This window comes from Eschrichtius robustus, chromosome 2 (genome assembly GCF_028021215.1).
Source record: "Eschrichtius robustus isolate mEscRob2 chromosome 2, mEscRob2.pri, whole genome shotgun sequence".
In the NCBI taxonomy this organism is placed as follows: Eukaryota; Metazoa; Chordata; class Mammalia; order Artiodactyla; family Eschrichtiidae; genus Eschrichtius; species Eschrichtius robustus.
Window position 1 is genome coordinate 76082269 of NC_090825.1, and position 23446 is coordinate 76105714.

Here is a 23446-nt window from a genome sequence, read left to right on the forward strand (position 1 = left end):
AAATTCACCTGCCATCATAGCCCTCTTCCCAGAAATACCTAGATAATTAAGAAATAAAGTCAACATTACCTACTATTCTCCCTACCTTGTTGATAGCGAAGGAGAACATGGCACATGATAGATTTGTTGGGAAGACCAAAAAGCGAGTATAAGCTGGAAAAGAGTGGGTTATAACGGGGCCTGGCTGATGGCTCTGCAGTGTTCCCACACTGCTGGTGACTAATAAGGTAGAGGGTCAGGGAAGGAAGCAAGACGGAGTACTGACAATGATACAACATCAGAACAAAGAACAAAAATGGGATCAATGAACACAAGGAGAGGAAGTTACAAAACAGACAGTACTAAGATGGGAAGGACTTTAATGAGACAAAAAGAACGAAAGATCAAGACAGAAGGCAAATGGAACGTGGAAAGACTGGGATATTTTTAGGCTTTTTGTGTAGAACATCTATTGTGAGTCTGGTAGTTTCTAAGAGAGAGTGGCAAAATTATAAAGTAAACAGAACCATTCCGTGGAGCCCTCAAGGTTGGGTATATAACCATACCTCCATTTATAAGCATACCATTGCCTTGAAGTTCAGCCTCCAAAGAGGAACTAACACATCTTGCTGAGTGACTCTTTAGCATAATTTAATGAAAAAAAACCAAAGAAGGTAGCAAATCTGTGTTCAAAGCCTAGATTCTGCTATGTGACTTTAGGTGGTCAACCTCTCTAAGCATCAACCTTCCCGGTTATAAAATGGGGACAGCTTTTATTGTATCCAGGAAGACTGGTAGTGATGGCAACATGTTTATGTGAATCAAGGTGAAGTTATTAGAGCCATTCAACTCTAGGAGTCTAAAGTATGGCGTTTCTTCTTAGCAAGCAGTGAGAAGGGCCCCAAGACACTTCAAGAAAATATGAAATTGTACATGATACGGATAAATGTCAGTGTTTTTTATTTCTTCTAATTTCCCGGTAATGGATGCTATACTCACTTGGGCTGGGTTTTTCCAGGGAAGTTTTTGATCCAATAAAGGATGTTTCTCAAGAGATTTTCTCATGTACTGCCCTTCAGCCTAACACTTAAGAGTTATTCCTTAGCTTTGTGGCATATGGCTTGCTTTTTGTCTTTCTCTAGGTCAAATTCCTAAAAATGTTTTTTTTTCTAGTAAAAAAGCCAAAGTTGGATCAATCTGGTTGTCTTGTTTTCAGTTAACTCTTGGGGTCTGGCTTTGCTGTCGTGTTTTTTTATCTCCTATGGCCAGAGTGAGTCCTATAACTGTCACCAGGCAAAGAATCATGCCTTCCCTCCTTCACTGACACCTGTAGCCCCCTTGCTTCTGCCCGCTGGTGGAGAGAACAGAAGGCGGAGGGTCTGTTTGCTCTCCTGTGGCTCAGCTCAGAGCCATCCATCACACCACGCCATGTGTGAGGGCACTGGCTCTTCACGCAGAAAACCCTCCTTCTGGGCAGCCTCACTGAAGCGCTCCCTGTGTTCTTACTCCTCTTGGAAGGAAAAGTGACAAGGAATACCAGTGCAGCTAATGTCAGGGGGAAAAAAGACTGCCCTTTTCTTTTTCCACAGTGCATTATGGAATCTATATCTAGAATATGATCTTAACCACCCCCCCCCCAAAGAGATGCAATTCAAGAAAGTTCTGGAATGATTTAGTAACAAGATGTGGTAATTATGGAGGCTTTCATTTTGTACTTAAAGATTGCTTCTGTATCTGCTTTCTGGATAGATCCATTTTATCCCGCGTGACCCCATGGGAGCTCCTCTCTTATAGTATTCGAAAGATTACTGCGCCGAAAAGCTAGCTCCTACAAGACTCACTAGATCCTATGCGGTGTTCCTGTACCTCAGCCTATACCTGCACCTCTGTCTATACCTTGGAAAGTTCACGAAATCCAGTTTTCCCCAAGGCTGGTCCACATCCAGGATCTGGTCATTTCCTTCAACTGGCCATGGTCTTTTCCAGCCAAGCACCTGTCTGAGTCTCCTAACACCCAGAGTTACAAAGAAGCCTCTCCCCTTCAGGCATTCACAATCCTGACCTTAGAGTTGACCCAGGGCCTTCGGATATAAATGAGATGTTTCTGTCAGGTAATCAGTACACAGTGTACCTCAGAGAAAGGACAATACTCAAGAGGGAAATGCCCCATTTAGGACTTCACACTCTGCTTCTGCAGATACGTTGTGGAGAACAAGGAAACATTCTTAGAGATGTAAATAACATGGAGAAGAAGAAGAAAAGAGAAAAGATGTGGAAATCAGTCTTTAGAAGTCTGATACTGAATGTTGCTTAGAGGCACATTTGGGAGTGAGAGGGAGGCTGTCCTGTCTAATATGATACGAGAAAGTGGAAACTCAGCACCTATGCATATGTGGAAATGTGTTAAACAAAAAATTATACAAAATAAAATGCATTATGCCTTGAAACATGAAAGGCACCAGATGAATGACTCACACCTTTAGTTTAAATAATTTACTCCTTTCAATTTCTATGTATGCCCAAGGATCCAAATCTGCAGAACACTTTTGGTTATGAATAATAAACAATGAATAGATATACAAAACTAGGAAAATGTAGGCTTATCCAGATATACAGCGCCCCTTCTTGAATAGATCATTTAGAAATCATTATGTGGGCCAATTTTCACATAGTTTAGTAGGTACGGGGCCTTAGTATATTTTTTACTAATAACTAATTATAAATCCACCTTACCATTTTTATAATTAAACAGTTGTTTTAAAAAATGTATTAATAAATAAAACTATTTGAAGTAAAATGCAAGTAACATGTTTCTTAATTTTACATCAGCTCTCAATGAAGCTCTATTTCCTTGTTTAAAAAATTGTTTTTTAAATTATAAAAATTATGTATATTTTCTAAACGGCAAAGCATTAGTTTATTTCATCTATAATTATGATCTCAGCTATTTAAATATACAAAATTGAAAGCATATTTTTGCAGGGTGCTATATATAGTATGATTTTTTTAAAATTTAACTTTATTGATGAAATTATAACTCGACCAATAATAAAATGCAGGTGTGTCTTGATTACCTGAAATCCTCATTTAACTTGGTTTATTTTTTTTCTATCACAATTTCATATTCTGTGTAAGAACAAAGTCTCACTGTGGAAATGTGCTAAAATTTAGGACGGTGTTATTTCTTCAAAGCTACAAGTATGACTTCTTTCCAACCAATATGTTCTAAATTTCAAGGAGGAAATTGACAGAACTTTCATAAAACCAAAGACTGGCAGAAGCAAAGTAAATAATGATAAAACTGAGCAATAGATCACCCAGGAGTGTCCCCTGCCAGAAAGAATGTGGCATTTCACCCTCTGAGAAACAAATGGACACTGTCCCACAGAAGACCAGGGCTCACATGTCAGCATCACTCACTTCTTTATCCTTTCGCCAAAGGAAGCAACTTCATCTAGGATGTTCTGGACACTGATACATACTTCCTGGATGGCATAGATTTTATTTATAAATCCCTTTTTTTCGCTGTCCTAAAATACAATAAAAAAGAGAGAGAGATTCTATATGAGTAAAGGTATCCTTGAGGGCTTGAATTCTTTTAATTGTCCCACTTTTACATTTTTAAACTTAAATGAACTTCATTATTGCATATATATAAATGGATACGTGAAGCCCATGAAATTTTTAGGATATGAAAGGAGGTGGAGGAGGAAGAGTACTCAGCATTATGGACCTGTGCTAGTATAAAGGTGGCTGCAAAGCACAAGACTCAGAGTCTGTTGCTCTTGCCCTGGTGAACAGAAACATTTCAGCCAGGGGGAGGGGAGGTATAAAGAGATCAGGTCTCAGAATGACCAAATGCGGAATCTGTGCTGACCCTGGACCTACCATGATGCGATACTTAGCAAATCCAGTTTCTTGGCCCCAGCACCCATATACCTAAGTTTGGTCTTGGCTCCAGATATTTTAATAGAAGGGAATGCTGGGTGCAAATGAGAAGACCTGTGAGCAATGAACACTGCAAAAAAATTTTTTTAATAAAAAAATAACAAGGTCAACTGAAATCCAGTAAGTGGCCACTTCTAGACAGCACCTTAGGTAGATCAGATAACGTAGTTAGCCTGGCCCCGCCTCTTATGAATAATAGTCACATACTTCATGCTCTATTAGGGTTCTAACCAAACATTTCCCCCCCACACTTTGTACTTAATTCTTCATTTTAAAACTTGTGCTAGATTTAAGCAAAGCTGGTGTGTGCTCCAGGGAATGGATGGGTGAGGACTGAGGATAAAGCGACCAGAGAGTGGCGCGAGCCTGGGAGAAATGGGCACATTTTGTAATTTTAGACCCAGAGGAAGAAACAGTGGTGCCCTTTCACGATAGAAAATTCTGCTTAGTAGCCTGGCATCACAGGCACTTGCCTAGGCTGTTTGGTGGAGACCATCCAACCCATGACTCCATTCCTCCATGCCAGCTTGAATCTCTATGGAAATGTAGATCCAATTTCATTACTTTAACTTCTTTTGAACACTTGCACACTGTGCCAGAACACTTGAGACCTCATGTGGCAGTCAGTGCTTGCTGAAAGCAGCCAGGAAGCTAGAATAATAATGTCGTCATGTTGCACATTTACATACTGACTTCCATTTTAGAAGAGTCTAAAGCACTTTGCACTGTGAACACTTGGCTGGGGCTGGCATCCTGCCACCTTAGAAACTGAGGGCAAATGAATGACAGGTGTGTGGGCAGCCTCCAAGGACAACAGGGTACAGTGGGACTGAGGACATGGATGCCAGTTTTATAACATGATCTTTCGATACCAGTTACTTAGAGCCCTCATTTTAAATTTAATTCCCATGGGAGATGTTGTCTACATTATTCAGCTCACTTATACCAAAACGGACTGTAAGGCAATGAGGTAGATGAAATGCATAAGGCTCAGAGTACAGAGAACAATTACACACCCTTGGAGTCCCCACTGTCTTCAAAAGTTGCCCTTCACTTGTCATTACAGACATGGGTGCATCAATTTCTTGTCTTTTTTCCCTCCCCAGTAATAAAATAAAATGCACTCATTTCACCTATGTAATTGTACATTTTACAATAAAATGGATAACCAGTGGCTCCTCCTAGTTCCTTTCATAATTACAAAATTGGTCTGCTCTAATAACCTCCATGGCCTTCAATGTTCTCTCTCAAGCACCGGCTAAGTTCATTTTGTCTATGAAGTAAAGTGCTCTTACAAAATATTTTTCTACATGCAGAATAAATCAAGTTGGAGACAAAGCATGCAGATTATACAATGAAAGTTCACTGAGAATAATATCTTACCAGTTTGAAATTATGAGGTGAAAAATATTTCTTTCACAGTAGCAATAAAATATATAAAACACTTAGCCATACCTTAACAAGAAATGTACAGAATCTGTATTAAGAAATTAGAGATACTATGTTTCTGCATTGGAATACTGAATATTAAAAGAATGTATTCTTTTTTTTTTTTCAGTTGAACATAAAGGTTTAATGCATTGTCAAGCAAATCCTAATGTGTTTGGAGTGGAGTGAAATGGGGAGAATTTGATCAAGTGTTTTTAAAATTTATTTGGAAGAATAAATGAATACCTATAGCCAAGTAATGTCTGCAAAAGAGAAATAATGAGAAAGCATTTATTGTACCAGGTATTTAAGTAGTTAAAATATGAAAGATGAGCATTGAAAGAGAGATCATTGTATGATAAAGCACCATCATAAATCTATCATAAAGAAGGAAGTATTATGTTACTGGGTAATTGTTTTAACTATTTGGGGAAAATTATATTAAATTCTGCCTTAATAAATTCTCAGACCTATTTGTGATAGCTCAAATCTACCCCAGCATCTACCTCAAATTGTGGTACCCCAAATATGTACTATATTAATTTAAAAGCAAAAAGCTAAAAATGAATTATAAAAACAGAAAAAGATAGGTAATTTATTTACTGACCTTGGAATAGGAAAGAACTTTCTGAACATACAAACAGTAAAGAAAATCACGAATAACTGGTAGCAAAAGTTACATAACATTAAAAACTTAAAAGTTATCATAAATTTAAAAGGCTAAGTGGGAAAAAAACTGCAACAAATATGACAAATGAAGGGATGGGATTACCAATAGTCAATGAACATCTGAAACAATTTTCATTGCAGTTTTGTTTATAATAACAAAAAGAAAAATCACTAACATGTTGGGTAGAATTAATTGTTACATACAAATGACAGACTATTAGGAAATCACAAAATATTGCTTAAAGACAGTGAAAATGCTTATGATCTAATAGAAACTGAAAAGAATGGGAAGTAAATGTGATATGGAGTACAATTCTAACTTATTTTTGAAATGAGTAGGATGGAAATAGATGAAGGGAATGTGTCAAAATATTAAAGGTAACGGATGTTTACCTTCCTCATACCTTCCTGTAATATTCAGATTCTTTGCAATTAATATATTTTACTATTATAATCAGAATAATCCCCTGATTTTCTCCAATATCATTATTAAAGTAACATGGATAGAAGACATAAATGAATCAGTATTCACGGGGCACGATTTTACATGGTTTATCTATTTTTTCTTAATGCATTTTTTTGTATTCTAAATTATTTTTAGAAAGAAGTAGAATGTAAATAGATACTCATTAAGCACCATAAAGTGCTTTTCACACAGCTCATTCAATCCTCACAACCACCCTACAACACAGATATTTTTCTCCACTTTACAGGAGAGAAAACTGAGGCTCGTGGAAAAGTGACAGAGCTTGGATTAGCCAACTCCAGAGTCTGTTCTCTGCACAATATACCATGTGACCCTCCCACTCTACCCAGGAAGATTTCAGTTCCTACCCAGGATCCCTGTGAGATAAACAAGAAGAAAAGACTTGCTAACATTTAGAAATTTATTATCGTAAACACCATGATCAGCAAGAAAATGAAATCCGGAAAGTTGATTCAAAAATGGGAAGTGGAAGATGTGTTAGAAACCACCAGATTTAATGTTAATAATGCCATGTGCAAATATTAAATATGGGATCTTCATTAGTAACGTGTCATTTCAGGCATCTACAAAGACTATTTGTAGTAGATTCTTTAAATCCAAGTACTGATGTTGATTATTGGCTAAAGAGTTTTTAAAAATCTGCTCACTTTTAATTTTCTTTCTTTCTTCTGCACTCCCACCCTGCGCCCACTCCCCTCACCCCTGGCCACCACAGTCCAAAATAAAACAGTCTGGAGTGTTGGCAAAGTTTTCAAGTCCTTTGGGATAAAATTTTTATCTTAAAATCTCTTTCATCAAATTCTATATTCCTCCACTGTGGTCTCCAACCAATGAAGTAATTACTCTTTATATACAGTATATGACCCCAAACTGCAATGGGTAGTGGAATTGCTCTGTGTTGCATTCCAATATTTCACACTTTTTTCACTAATGTTCAATACTTTATTAGTAGAGAATAAATTGGTACATTTCTTTTATGGTCGGTTTTGCTTTCCTTTATAAACCAGCTTGGATGAAAGAAATATCACAGGGTAGTTAATCATCCAAAGGCTTGGTAGTGACAGTGGTTTTTTAAATGCATTATGAAGGTTTCTTTTGAAGATTTAAAAAGAAAATTACCCATAAAAAAGAACTATAACTATAAATCTGAAAATGTGAGATTTATATTGTACAAGTTTTTCTAATAATTCCATATAATTTCTTAAAATCTTGTTATTTTAAATAGTCCACAAAATATCAATAACTGCACACTTGAAATATAGTGATTCTTTCATATCACCTATTTTACTATCCTGTATCACAACAGAAGGTTAACTAGATTTTTCCAAAGAAATATCTACTTCCTAGCTGTGAGATATTTAGGAAACTCTTAAAGATGTGAAGGATCAATATACACTCCTTACATATTTGGAGAATCCTGTTCATTGACTTTCAAACCAAAATGACAAATACTCCCATTCACTGATTCGGTTCCCAATGGGAACAAGAAGCCAAAGTGATAGGTGTCAGGGTACGTGTACTGTGGGGTTGGGGTCTTCGTGCACCCAGCTGCATCCTGCCACAGTCACTGATGCCAAAGAGGTCACTGTCAGCCCTGCTGACATCATAGAAAATGAATCTCTTGGACACCTGTGCTGTATCGATCACAGCAGGTATACAGAACATGTTTGCTCAAAATATTGATGTTACAAAATTAATGTTATTTCACTTTCTTTCTAGGTTGAGAATGTCTTAAGAGAGTTAAGGGAGAGAGCTATTAAGTCTTACATCAGGGTGAGCATAAAACGGAACTGTCCCAGGAAACCAGAGCATATGTTCACCTTACTGAGGATTTCACAGAAGAAGCGTGCAAATTTGCACCCCAAAGAGCTAATCTGGATCATAACTCTGCTCTTCCTTTAAAGTCTTGCTGTGTAACCTCTGGCAAAGGGGAGCAGTAAGACTGATATCTGCTATGAGACATAACTGTTCTAGTTTACTGTTGACTACAGCTCTTCTGTGAGCAAACTGAACCTCACAGAGCACGAAGTGTACATTGTGTTTGGAATACGTTTAGGGTTCACGTGATTTATTTTTTATGCTAAAGATGGTTTTGGTGCACAGCTTTCTTACTTCACTCAGTAAAATGCCCTGCAAAACAGACTTCCTCTCAGATCTATGCTTCTAACCTATGGAAATAGTAGACATGAGGTATAGATTGAATAAAGGCACACAAAGTGGTGAAATGTTTTCTCTGTGCCAATATTCCTTCTTTTTCAGATATAGAAAACTACCCTTCAGCCTGAAATCTAGAGCACTGATATTCTCCCAGAGAGCAACTTAACAACTCACAGAGACTCTTGACTACTGAATCTTATCTCAGTGTCTTACACAGTTTTTATGATATCAAATCTTACCCAGGTTACTGGGTGCGTTGGCTCTTTTCCTGATATTAACCTTGACAATAGGAACCCTCCATTGAAGCATTAAAGGATTCTGAGATATGGTTAAGGTTAAGAAGACAGACGGAGACCATTTAAGACAGTATATTTTCTCTTAAAAAATAAAACAGTTCTCAAAAACATTTACATTTCAGGGTTATAAAGAGGACTAAGTTAAATAAGATAAGCCATGTAGAGCTCTTAGTATAATGCCTGGTACAAATAACTATTATTATTAGTAGCAGTGGTAGTAATAAAACTATGTATACAATTCCTTATTAAGAGAATTCAAATTATTTTAATCTATTTTTGCTCATATTAAAAACAAAATTTTGAAATATTAGAGAGAATTCCTAAATATATGAAACCTTTTAGGCATGTTTAGTTTTGCCCCAGATGACTTAGCGTTAACTTGTCAGTTTCCATTTTAGAAAATGATATTAGATTCTTTATAATGCTACATTGAGAAGACTTTTTTCCCCTTCTGCTGACTCTACACATTTTTTTATCCAGAATGAGTATTTACCTCATCTTAATTTTTAGCTTCCTCTCTTCAAGGTACTAAGCTTTTCAGGACTCATTTTCTACAGTACAATTTTTAATCACATTTAGTTGTGCCTTGCCCCATTAATTTAATGTTATGCTTTTTGCATGTAACTTCAAAGGTGATTGTAAAATAACAAAAATTTGGAAAGAGATATCCCCTGGGCTAGGCAATGTAAACAACAGGCATTTAAAAATGGCAGCTGGCGCTCTTAAGGTTATGATGAAAGCCAGGAAAGAAAGAATGGAAGGAAAGGAAGGGAAAAGAAAGGGAGGAAAGAAGGAAGGAAGGAAGGGAGGGAGGGAGGGAGGGAGGGAGGGAGGGAGGGAGGGGGGAGAGAGAGCGAGAGAGCGAGAGAGAGAGAGAGAAAGAAAGAAAGAAAGTAAGTAAGAAAGAAAAAGAAAGAAAGGGAAAGGAAGAGGAAGGGAGGGAGGGAGGGGAAGGAAAAGAAGAAAGAAAGAAGGGAAGGAAGGGAAGGGAGGAAGGAAGGAAGGAAGGAGATAAAAGGAAGAAAGAGCAAAAAGAGAGAGGAGGAAACTGAGGGAAAGAGAAAGTGGAAGGGGGAGAGGAAAACTTGAAGAGGAGACACCCCATGGGATGGAAGGAGGAGGGGGAGGAGATGGAGAGAGTCCGGGAGGTGAATATGAGGAAGGGAAGGAACACATCTTCTATCAGAAACGAAAATGACTTGCAGCCAAGGCAAAAATAAAACTTGTTGACTGCTCATGTTAAGTTCTAATTAAGCAAAAATAATTATTAGTAAAAGGCTATACATAAAATGTTAAATTTCCATGAAATATAAATGTAGAAAAACCTTACAGAAAGCACCGAGGGGATGCAGATGTACCTGTTGTCAGGAGGGAGAGCTCCCTGGAGCTAAATTTCTTGCTCGACAAAGCCCTCATCATGTAGACCCTAAGGGACTTGCCTATCTCCCTCTTCCTGATGATTTAAGAAAACTCTGTATAACTGCCCTGATAGTTCTTGAAAGCTCTTGCAAGATTAGGACTATATATCAGTATCAAAACCTTTGACTTAATCTCCTTGCCAGCAGGCAGGAAGTACGCTTTCCAGAGAGCTGTTCTACAGATGATCCCCTCTCAAGGCTTTCTGTCCCAGGAGAAATTCTGCTTTCAGATGGCCTCTCAAGTGCAAGGGCCAGAAGGCCTGGCTCCGGGCTAACCTTGATCGATGCCACACCAGAAGCTGTGAGGCTGCTGTTCCCAAGTGACCAGACAGGAAAATAAGTGACAAAGTATACTTTCACCCAGGACAGTACAATACAAGTGTTGAGATAAAAATTCTGTAAAGTCAAAATGAACACATTGTGGAAAGGTTTAGAAAATGTGAAAGCACACTCAGGATTATGGTGGCCTAGGACAAGTTACTGCTTGTCCTTAGACCCCATCTGAAAAAAAAAAAAAAAAAAAAAAAAGGTTAAATAAGGTATGTCCTAAACTCCCTTCTGGTGACAAATTAGCAGGTTTACAGAGAAGATAACAAGGGTGTGGAACAGCCTCTGCCGCTGGTAGCCATTTGAAAGCTTATTTGAGGACTTGCTGGTGGATGGAATTTCTCCTGCCCTTTCTATGGGGTCAGTACTGTAAGCCTGAGTGACAATAGGTAACAGAAGCACCGGCTTGTTTCTGAATCCAAACAGCAACGCCAGGAGAGCTCTTCTTTATCCCAATTTCTAATGAAAAAGCTGGGTGTACGTGTGTGTGTTTTTAAAACCCTCTTTTGAAATCATTTGTTTCGTTTCCAAATGTGTTTTTAAATCTGGTTAGAGTTCAAACGCACAGCTGAGAGGGCAACTGAGTTTAGAGAAGGCTGTGAGCCTTCTGGACGACCACAGTCTTAGAGGATGACTAGATTTCTGACTAACTGGCTCTGTGGCTAAGCCTGGTTCAGATCCCACCTCCATTATTGCCTTAACTGTGTGGTTTTGAGCAATTTACTTATCTTCATCTGTAAAATGGGGGTAATAATGGAACCTACCTCAGTGACGGTTATAAAATTAAATGAGTTTAATCCATTTAAAGCATTTACCCCAAATGTCTAGAACATAGGAAGTGCTCAGTAAGTATTAGGCATTAACGTTATCAACAATTTGAAGAGACTGAAAAGGAAGTACAAAAAAACTTTTAAATGCTGAATTTATTAAATCTCTATAAAGATGACAGAGTTTTTTACCTTATTATTTATGATATATCTAAGGAATAGTATGTTTATATAATTTCTTTGTCATCTAATACAATCAGATTATCTCACACGTATCATTTTACACAATCGTTGCAATGGTCACACAAGGGTAAAGGGCATTATTATTCTCATTCCCTAATGAGCAAACCAAAGACCAGATGCCTCTCATCCCAACTCAAACTTCTACCCCAATCTATGCTCACTCTCCTTTGGTGCCTCCAGCCATATCTGTTGTCATCTGAGAAATGGGATTTGAAAAATGAGGAGTAAATTCACCTGTTTACAGTATGCCCTGCGTCCTGAAAGTTGCACACTCTCTAAGGCCAAAGCTAGTCATACTCATGCAAAGCACACACCTTTTTCTCCCGTGATTTTTCTGTCAGCGCTTATGCAGGTAACACTTCCCATTAGAATCAGTGACTTGTTCTTCAACAAGGCTCATGGCTGAATCAAGGCCAGAATTTATTATTTTATCTTAAACAGCACGAGCTTTGTTGCTAATCTACTTACTAAAGTAGTTAAAAAAAAAAAAAAAATTCCTTTTACTCCATATACAAAAAAGCATGTACACGAAGGTGTGGAACCTTCGAAGATGTTTTCTTCAATAGATTTGTTATGAAAATCATTCACCTTGTAGAGGACTTTATAAAGCATTTTTAACTTATCTTCCCACTTGGATGGCAGGGTCAGGTGGTTTCCCCATTTTATGGATAAGGAAAGTGAGGTTTGGAGAAGTTAGGATCTCATGACTCTAGTTAGAAAGAGTTCCTGGGACTTTAACCCAGGTCTCATAACTGAAACAGGGCTCCTTTCAGGTCACTGTCAGAAAGCCATCAAGTCACATATGGCATTTCTTCACTACATTGTTTTAGATATTTAAACTTGGCTCTTCCCAACAACTAGTCTTGAGTTTAATCAAATGGTCTGAGCAAAGAATCATGTTAGTATTATAAAAGCAATGCTCTTTGTGACATCTCGAAGCCTGAGTGAGGATTGCTCTGTGAAATCCGGAGGCTATTTTTCTTTACAGATATTTTACAAGACGAACTTGTACCTTTCCGAAGAAGCACATCTGTTGTAAATTACTCCCTTACAGAAAGAGAGAGAATCACCATCCTTTCTTCCCATCTGAGCTTAAAAGAGATTTGTTGACATATTCTAAGGCCGGCATAGACAAAACAGCACAGGAAAGAGGAGGCGGTCAGCAGGACCAGGACTTGGCTTTGCTTAAACTAATTCCACATGCCCCGTGAACCATTAGCTGTTTTTTATTTCCTGCTCTAAAGATCAGTAGTGAAAATAATCTGGGGTAGGGAAAAGCTGCACTTATTATTTTTTTTCCCCCAACAAGATGCTGTGTTAGCAAATAGAACATATGAGCCACCCTCAGCAAACCAAGGTCTTTAATAATCCATTTTTCAAACACTACTGGTATTTCCTTTCCAAACAGAGATGGGCTGTGACTGGAATCAATTTCATCATTTGTACGGTTACAATTGCCAAGTTTCTGGAAATAATCGCCATTTAAATACTGGATAATATATTTTTTTTTTACATGAAGCCAACAACAGTTTTATTGCTATTTAATTTCTGTGATTTGTTTGTTTGCTATAAGTTTTCAGTGTTCTGAGTGCATGATGTTTGAGACTAGGGAAACGTCTTAAGAACAAATCAGGGAAAAAGCAATGTCAAAGTTGTGTTCATGGCCTGACTTGAATCCACCAAACAAGGGAGATTAGCGTTAGGAAAAAACAATTTGCTCTACCATTTGGGGCTTTTCTCCCTCAGTTTCCCTATAAACTGAATAATGTAATACCATCTACCATTTTCAGACCTGGGCCTAATGTAGCAAATCAAGGACAAGATTGAGAACTCAATTGTCCCCTTTAAGAGGATAATTGGTCTCTTCAATGAAATTCAACAAAACAGAGGTGATGTCAGTACAAATAAAGGGCCTGGTGAATTTGGAGGGAACTAGACCATCTTTCTCTCTATTGTTGCTATATGTAGCACATACCTGAAAAACAACTTTGTGCTCTATGGGATGCTGCTGATACATGGGGTGGGCCTACCTCCTAAACCTCTTCCTTACTGCAGACTAAATCACAAAGACAGGTTCATCCTGAGGTCAACCTGGAAGAAAACAGCAAAGGCCCACTTTACTGCACTGATGGCGATATGTTGTTCACTTAGTTGTGTGGATCACGGTGGGTCTTTCAGTTTATTTGCGGAGGGGGAGAAGGAAGTGGGAAAGGGCAAGAAAAACACGAGAATCAATTTGCAAAAGTATCTCAAATTCTTCCACTAGAGAGGGCCATTTATTTAATAGGATAAAATAAGTCCTCTACAAATGGTAGTGTATGTATCTGTATTTGAATGTTCTGTATTTAAAATGAAAGTAGGATGGACATGGATCCAGGCTATGTTGTACTTATCCTAATCAGGCAGATGGCTGTTGTGGGCTTGAATCCTGTTGTGCATTTTCCAGCTGTGTGACCTTATATAAGTTACCTAACCTCTCAGGTACTCAGTTTCTCCATCAGTAAGATGGAGATAATGTCTACCTGAGTGTTGATACGGGAACAGAAAGAAATCATGTACATAAAGCAACTGGCACATTAGTAGATATTAAATAATGATTAGTTTCCTTCTCCCTACTAATTGTCTTTCTTCCCAAGGGGTAACATTTTCTATTTTTGCCTAGTTTCTCCCTCTCTCTCTTATTTTCCTTCCTTCTTTCCTTCCTTCCTTCCTTCCTCTCTTTCTCTCTCTTTCCCTCCCTCCCTCCCTCCCTCCCTCCCTCCCTTCCTTCCTCTTTCTCTCTTTTCCTTCCTTCCTACCTCCCTCCCTCCCTCCTTCTCTCTGTCTCTCTTTCTTTCTTTCTTTTTGAAGTCTGCATTTAGAAGCCTGATGATCACGAGCTTCATTCACATTACCTCCCCATTTGAGCAGCATTGTTTAGCCAAATCTCAGTCCATCTCCTTTATTCATTTATTCAATAAAGACTTACTGAATTGCAGCTACGTATAAGACACTATTCAAAGCTCTGGGCATACAGTGATAAACAAGACAGCACCAAACAAACGTATAAGTAACTGAAGAAGGAAAACAGCAGAAAGTGAAAAATGCAATGGAGAGACTTGAACTGGGTTCATGTGCTGCACAGTGACCCAGAGGTCAGGGAGGGCTGCTCTGAGGACGAACTTCACAGTTGAGACCTGTTTTGGTCGGGAAAATAGAAACTACTTTAGGTATTTCAAACAACCAGAATTTCACACAGAGAAGTGGTTACCCTGCTGATGGAAGAAGTGAGAATAAGAGTGTGATAGACATCGGCAATGCAGGAAGCCTACCCGAGGGAGGGGATGTTGCTGGGGCCCAGATGCTAGACCATGTGGACGAACCATGATGAGAACTGGAGCCATGGATGGCGCTGCTTGGCAGTACTTGGGATGGTGGAGGAGAGGCTGTCTCTGGAAAATGCCTCCAGAAGTGGTGGGGGAAGAGGAAAGACACAGAGAGAGAGAAGGAAATTCTCCTGTTTTTTTTCCTTCTTCCCTCCTTCCAGCATCTCCCATTGACCAAGTCCCCCAAAAGCTATTGTCAAGGGAGCTGGAAAATGTGGTGTGAGGGAGAAGGGTGGGTGGGGACCAATGTGGAAGGAAAGAGGTGGTAACCAGAACAAGGAGGGAACTCACCAGGAAAAGATCAGGGGAACCAGTACAGGCGATACAAATGCACTAAGGGAGAAACAAACTGAACTTGTTTTAGGAAACAAAGGATGCGCAGACATGGCAGCCAGGTGAAGCGGTGAGTGGAATGGGAAGATATCAGAGAAACAGGCGACGCTACAGAAGGCCTTGTAAACCCAAGTAAGCCGTGGAGATTTTATTCTAAGCGTGATGCGAAGCCATCAGAGTGTTTCAACCAGGGAAATAACATGAGCTAATTTACATTTTTAAAAGACCATATAGGCATAATGTAGAGGAAAAACAAGATAGGAGGTTATTATTGTAGTCCACAAGGGGATATGCCTACTTGCTCTAAGCCAAGGTAGGCCTATTCAGGATGTGTCGGAAGTAAAGTCGCCATAGACGTGTTACTGGATTGGATCTGCGAGGTGAGAAAAAGAGAAATCAAAGAACGGCCTACATTCTTGGTTGAGGGACTGGGTAAATGAGGCTGGTTTTATTGAGCTAGAGAAGAGGAGAGGAAGAGCATACTTAGCAGAAAAGGAGATGAAAAGCCGCGCTTGGGCCATGAAAAAGCATGCCTGTTGGCCATTCAGGAGGTGATATCAATAGGTGGATGGATATATGAGTCAGGGCCAGAGACACAGATTTGAAAGTCCTTGGCATTTAGAAGGCCCACAGAGTCACGGGAATAGAAGGAGTCACCCAGGGGCAGGAAAAGGACGGAGCCCCAAGGCACAACAAAGCTTAGCTGTTGGGCAGATCAGGAGGAGACAGCAAAGAAGACTGAAAAAGCCTGAAGTAGATGAAAAATTAGGAAGACGCATCTCAGAAGTCAAAAGAAAGTGTTTCAAGGAGGGAAGGGAAATCTCTCTGAAACTCCGCTGCAGCAAGGTCAAGAAGTGCCTGCCAATGGATTCGGCAAATGGAGTCTATTGACAAAAGCAATTTTGGTTCAGTGGTGGGGGGACAGAAGCTTAGGACAGACTGAGCAGCGAATGTGAGTGAAAAGCAGACACACTGTAAACACCTGTCTCAGAAAGTGGAGAGTATGTATGTATGGGGTCAAAGAGGAGATTTTTTTTTTTTTTTGAAGATGAGAAATGCAGCCTTACTCCAATTCTGATGTGCATTTTAACAATATCCGCGGGTGATTCCTACACACGTTAAAAAGTTTGAGAAGTGCTCTGCTACTGTGTGTCACCTGCTCTTGGAATGATCTAGTATAGAGGGGAAAGGGATGCTGCAGGGAAGGGGCACTAACTGCAGGGGCGACGCGTGTGGGAAGGGATGGGACAGAGCCCAGTGGAGGGAGAGGCAGGGATACCTCCTCCCTGTGACGGGAGGAAAGGGAAGGTAAGAGTGCGGTGCGCGTGAAGTAGGTCTGAGATTTGGCGGAAGAAAGACGTGAACATGCCGGGGTGGGGGGCGGGGGGGGGGGGGTTTCCTAACTGCTTCTGCTTTCTCAGTGATGCAGGCGGCAAAATTATTCGCTGAGAGCAAGCTGGGGCAGCGGCTGGTAGAAGCTGGTGGAGAGGCAGCTGGCGTGAAACTGTCTTTTCACTGGGAAATACACTGTCTTTCTCAGGTCTGTTCACAGGCCTTGTCGGGTGATTTATATGAGCTCTGCACTGTCCTCCTTGCTATTGATTTTGCATTTCAGTCTCTTTCACTGCCTTAATAAAATTAAGAATTTTATCAATCTTGCCTAGCCAGTCTTTTTTTTAAACCCCCTTTTATGAAGTTTAAAATGATGTCACGTACCGTACTGTGAAAATGTCTCAACCCGAATTTTGTTTAATAGCCACGATTTGCTCCTCTAAAGAGAAAAACAGACCCTTCTTTTGCATCAAGACTCCCCAGCAGAACTGGCGATCCAGCCTGCACTTGAGCCAAAACCTGGTGCCAAAGAACAAGAAGATATGGCTCTATTTATCTTCCTTTCTCACCAATTCCTGCTTATTCCTGGCTCTTTTGATCTCTAAGGGCACTAAAGACAGCTCTTGGCTAAGTAACTGAATAAACAATCTAGAATTTGGCCAGGTCGCAGGTAGTTTAGGTTTGTTTCATTATGCTGGCACGACGGCAGAAATCAGTCTCTAAAGTGTGTCAACAGCCCCATCAGATTTATATTGTCTGACAGGGAGTTACGTGCTGCTCCCAAGAAGGAGAAAAGGATCTTTGTTGACCTCCAGGTGCATTTGCATCCACTGGTCACAGTAAAGAAGAAAAACAAAAAGGTTACTACTGTCCCACCACAAGCTGTTCTAGTTTTAGTAAAGTGTGTTATACACTCGGTCCGGCTCTTGAAATAAACATCCCTCAAGTCTATATTCTGACTGGACCTTCTACCCCCAGTCCTGTTTGTGCCGGAGATGCCAGCATCAAATAAGAATGAGGAATTGTTTTCCATGGAAGCTGAAAGAATTGGTGACAGAGAAGGCCCTGCACACAGGTGGTGACCCAGAGGCAAGTTTCAAAGCCATACCAGGTAGAAGGAGGATCTCATTGGGCATCTCACAAAGGTCCCCCTACCTGCCGCCTGTAAGTTACGTGCCTCTCATCCTGTGAACCCCATTCTTCCCCGCTAAACCCCCTATTCCCATGTGTTTCAGAAGGGAATTAGAAATAGGTATTTATTACCATTTGAAACCTCTACAGTAAAATCATAAACACTTTGAGTTCTGAATCACAGTTAATGTTAGCAACTCGAGCCAAACACACACACACACCAATTGCATGAGAATCTGACCAGCATAAAATCAAGTACCTGTTTTGAAAACATATGAAGAAAACCTCCAATAGCAAGGAGTTGGGAAATAGTGCTGCTGCACGACGGTGTGATTTACTTCTAGTACTTTTCTTCGAGTACACTTTCCAGGAGGACAAAGAAAACTATTTTAGGTATACTTCCTCTCAGAGATGAATAAATCACTACATACTTAGAGGGATTTAAGATCATTTTGAGTCTAATATGGTAAATTAACCCTGAATTTGTAAAGCATTTTGCCTTCTCTCGGTATATAGTAAGTTCTCAAAAACGTTACTTATTACCGTTTAAATATTATCACTATTATTTTTGTTACTATCATTGAGGGTTGGAAGATAGATTACAATAAATGTTGACTTTCCCTACCCAATTTTTGGTGTTTCTATGACATCAGGTATATGCAAATGTTTAAATGTCTCCGTTTATGAAAGCGGCCTGATTGCAAGCATAAAAGTTACAACAATCTGCTCTTCCTCAAACACCCTGTGCGGAGTTGATAGAAATTATTTTTAACCTTCTGGTTTGTGTGGCTTTTTGGCACATCTACCAGTATTATGAATTAGATATTTTCTCTGAGCCAAACTGCTGCTACGCAGAAATACAAATAGAATTATCATTCTCCAGACAGATACTTAGCTGGGGGAAACAAAGACCACATTATAAACTGACATTTTAAAAAAAGAATTTTTATTATTCACTTTATTAGTCCAAATGCCAAAGTTTTCCTTCTAATTTTTGCATTCTTGTTTTTCTATTTCTGAGGATCATTTAAATACTTTTCTTTAGGAAATGGGCATTTACTTATTTCCTCTAGCTTAGCAGAGATAATGGGCAATATCAACTGAAAATGTAAAACACTGATGCCAGGTATCAACGTAAGGTCATTTTGTGGAAGAGACACCTAGTGGCACACATCCTGTGAGTTTCATCAGTACGGGGGAGAAGTTAGTCCTCAGTGACTGCACTTAAGAAACATGGTTTAAGAAATATATTTTTTAATATTGCTGATTGCTATGAATTTTTTTTTGGCCAGGATAAAATATTCATCTATCTAAATGGTTTGTATATTTCACCTTAGTACCCTATTAGCTTAATTGAGAAATTAACATTTTAGTCACTTAGTCATATCATTCATTTACAAAAATGTTTTTATAAATTAAAGTCTTATACCTTCAAAATTTAAAGCTTAATTTTGCACAATTACTTACAGAGTAATTTTATCTATTCCAAATATGACAAATTTGATCATTCTCATCTACTTTATTATTTAAACAAGCTCATTGTGTTTAGAATGTTAAATTTTTTTTTTTTTTTTTTTTTTTTTCGTTCAGCAAACATTTATTATTATGTGGACCTGGCTCCATGCCAGACACGGGGGTTACAAGAGTAGACAGACAGGGGCACCGATGTTACAGTTCACACTCTAGGGGACAGCGACCTTTTCTTATCTTCCATCCATACCATTGGAACACACATTAGAAAATTATTTTGTGAAATTAGTATTTAAAAAAATTTTTTTAATGCAATTGAAGTCAGAGAGCAAGGAGGATCAGATAATTTTTCATTAAAAGTCCTGCTTTGTCTTATTTGCAGGAATTATATGAGTGATGAGAAATTTCTCAGGGCCAGAAGGTGGACATCAAAAGGTTTGTGGCTTTAGGCAAACATCCAAAACCCAAACTAATGTAATAAGTTCTGCAGTGTCCTCAGGCACAGCAATACAATCGATAGAGGATTTCCATCTTCTTCCCTTGGAACAAAATTCTAGAGGTCACAGAGAGGGTCTGTGTATACTTTGTATCAGCACGTCGTAGGTGCTAATCATTGTGGTTTTTGGATGGTCACAGCTCCTCAGGCAGCACTCCCTCCCCATATTAATAAAATGGGATGATCTATACCTTAAGGGATCATTAGTAGGATTAAGTAAAATTAAGTAAAAAATTAGTCCCTTCTCTATTTCTAAACCAACTTTTAGTTCTTCATTCACACCCAGGACACAGTGATGGACGTGGGAGAAGCAGAAGGGGGAGGGAGGCATCCTGAGAGTCTTCTATATGCCAGGTCCCGGGCTAAACTCTTCACTTGCATTAGAAATATACTCTACGAACAACCCTGCAAAGATCATACTATTAGCCTCATTTTGCAGATGGAGAAAATATATATCTTAGAAAGATCACAGAATATGTAAGTTGCTGCATGGGGACCTGAACCTAGATCTGTCTGTAGTCAAAAACAAGGGAAAAACAAGAGTCAGGTCTACTGTTACAGAAAAGATCTCAATGTAACTACAACTCCATTCAATCAAATAACTCTAATCTTTGTTCTGTGATCCCTCCTAAGTGCAGAGTGGTACTGTAATTAGCATTCAAATTATCCCCTCATGTACCTCCAATACTCACTAAATGTACCAGCTGCCACTTACACACCACCACCATCCCTTCCAGAATTTCTGTAAGCACTGCTGATCAAATGTAAACACTCACTAGTACTCATTAAAATAGCTATTCATTCTTCTATAGATAAGCATGGCATGAAAAACACGAATTTTTTTAGGATGCAGTCTTACATCACTTAATGTCCCTCTTTTCAATCATAGAAAGAGTACATGCTTATTGTGTAAAATTTGGAAAATAAAAACAAGCACAGAAGAAAGTAAACACCTATGGTAAACATAAACATTTTAGAAAATATTCTTCCAGGCTCTTTTCTGTTTATTAATCTTTCTATGATTATTAATCATGTGTTTATTATGTGTCAGATGCTAAGGATTCAATGAACAAGACAGTCTTGATCCAAATCCCTGATATTTAACATATAAATTTGTTGCATTTTACAAAGGAGATGTGTAGTGTGCGCACTTATGCACATATTTCATGCCTTTAATGGCTAAATGCTGAACATTTCATTGATTCCCCTATTTTATCATTATAAATAATGATACAACGAACATCTCTGTGCGTAAGTCTTTGGTACGTCATTTATGATACCCTCAAGCTAAAGTCCTAGAACTTGAAATGCAGGATTGAAGGGTATACATGTATCTATATGTTTTTTAAACTAAAAAATAAGTTTTAAAAAAAAAAAATAGATAATATATGCTCAGATGTATGGAAAAGCCTCCCTTTTGCTCCCTGGCTCCCGGCCAATTTGCTTCCCTTTCTGGAAGGAACTAATGTCATCAATTTCTTACATATTCTCCAAGAGATTATTCTATGCATAGTCAAGCAAATATATGTAGTCACGGGAGTACGTGTGTGTTTGTGTGTGTGTCTATTCTTTCCTTTCTTCTTTTCTTAAGGCACGAATAGTGCCATATTATAAACATTGCCATGCCCTTCTTTCTTACTTAACTATGGATTATACCTATATCTGTCTATATAGATATGATTGTTTCATATCAGTGCTAAAAAACTTCCTCATTCTTACAACTGCATAATAATCCATTGTACTGACGACTATAATTTTTTAAATCAGCTTTCCCTTAGTGGATATTTAGGTTCTTTACCAACATTTTGCTACTACAAAAAAGTAGAAGCAAAGAATACCTTGTGTATATGATAATTTCACACATGTGTAAGTACATCTGTAGGATAAACTTCTGGAAGTGGAATTGTTTTGGCCAGAGGATTTGTGTTTTTGTAATGTTGATGCCCCCTGCCAAATCGCCTTCCAAAAGAGATTGTACCCTTCCCACTCTCACCAGGAAGACACGGAGGTGCCTGATTCCTTGCCAGGCTGTATCAGAGACGTGCCTCTTCTCTCCCTTGTGTTTTCAAGAATATTTGGAGACCCAGACTAGTTGCTGTGGCAGCTCCATAGTGTCAGTTTTTACACTTTTAATCAAGTATTTGTCTACATTATGTTTTGTATTAAGTATGAAGTAATACTTAAACTTACGTTTGTATTTGTAGTAAGTAATAATAATTGTGATTTATAGGACTATTGAGTATGTAATATATATTAGACAAGAGGATGGTTTTCCTCTGGCTATAGAAATGGTCAGATCAGGGGCTTCCCTGGTGGCGCAGTGGTTGAGAATCTGCCTGCCAATGCAGGGGACACGGGTTCGAGCCCTGGTCTGGGAAGATCCCACATGCCGCGGAGCGACTGGGCCCGTGAGCCACAGCTACTGAGCCTGCGCGTCTGGAGCCTGTGCTCCGCAACAAGAGAGGCCGCGGCAGTGAGAGGCCCGCGCACCGCGATGAAGAGTGGCCCCCGCTCGCCGCAACTAGAGGGAGCCCTCGCACAGAAACGAAGACCCAACACAGCCAAAAATAAATAAATAAACAAATAAAAGTTAGCTTAAACTTATTTAAAAAAAAAAAAAAGAAGAAATGGTCAGACCAGTAGAGGATCTTACAATATAGAAGGGTCGTGAATAATTTCCAAACCACTAATAGATTAAGCAGATTTTTTCTTGTTAAATGGCAATTTCCTCCAAAATGGCTACTCTGAAAGAGATTTTAATATTATTTATACATTATATCCAAGGTATCTAACCCCATAAATACGTTTAGATAAACGTTTCTCTTTTACTGCTTTAGATGGGTTTTTTTTTTTTTTTTTTAATTAATTTATTTATTTATTTTTGCTGTGTTGGGTCTTCGTTTCTGTGCGAGGGCTCCCTCTAGTTGCGGCGAGCGGGGGCCACTCTTCATCGCGGTGCGCGGGCCTCTCACTGCCGCGGCCTCTCTTGTTGCGGAGCACAGGCTCCAGACGCGCAGGCTCAGTAGCTGTGGCTCACGGGCCCAGTCGCTCCGCGGCATGTGGGATCTTCCCAGACCAGGGCTCGAACCCGTGTCCCCTGCATTGGCAGGCGGATTCTCAACCACTGCGCCACCAGGGAAGCCCTAGATGGGTTTTTAAGCAGAAAAATTCAACATAGTAGTAGAGGTAGGCAGTATAGCATCAGGTGAAGTACCAGGCTATGCACCCAAACAGTCCCAGATTTGGACCATAGTTTGGTAACTATTTGTCCTTGCGTACCCTAACTTATCCCATCTAGGCTTCAACTTCTTTACCCATACAACATTATTGACAATACTTGATTATTGGAAATATTAAATGACAAATACTAATTACTCAATAAAATAGCGACCACTACCACTACACTTACAATATTGCTATGGAAGCACTGTCCCAAATCCAAATATTCCATCCTATTGTAAGATGTGTTCCCATGTTCATATAGATAAATACAAGCAATATAAAAATAGGCTAACCCTGAGAATTTAGCATAACCCAAATCATAATCTTTCTGAGTTAATCTAGAAAGATTAACACCAGAGTGCCAGGCCTCTTACACAC

At 39.1% G+C, this 23446-nt stretch overlaps 1 protein-coding gene across 4 annotated transcripts in view; it reads right to left on the reverse strand.

Annotated features, from left to right (window-relative positions):
* MCTP1 (multiple C2 and transmembrane domain containing 1) overlaps positions 1 to 23446 on the reverse strand; it is a 550214-nt gene that overhangs the window by 13551 nt on the left and 513217 nt on the right. For all 4 annotated transcript variants that reach the window (XM_068533874.1, XM_068533867.1, XM_068533860.1 and 1 more), the window contains one exon: positions 3400 to 3509. In XM_068533874.1, the coding sequence (XP_068389975.1) occupies positions 3400 to 3509 (110 nt within the window). The remainder of the gene's footprint in view (positions 1 to 3399; positions 3510 to 23446) is intronic.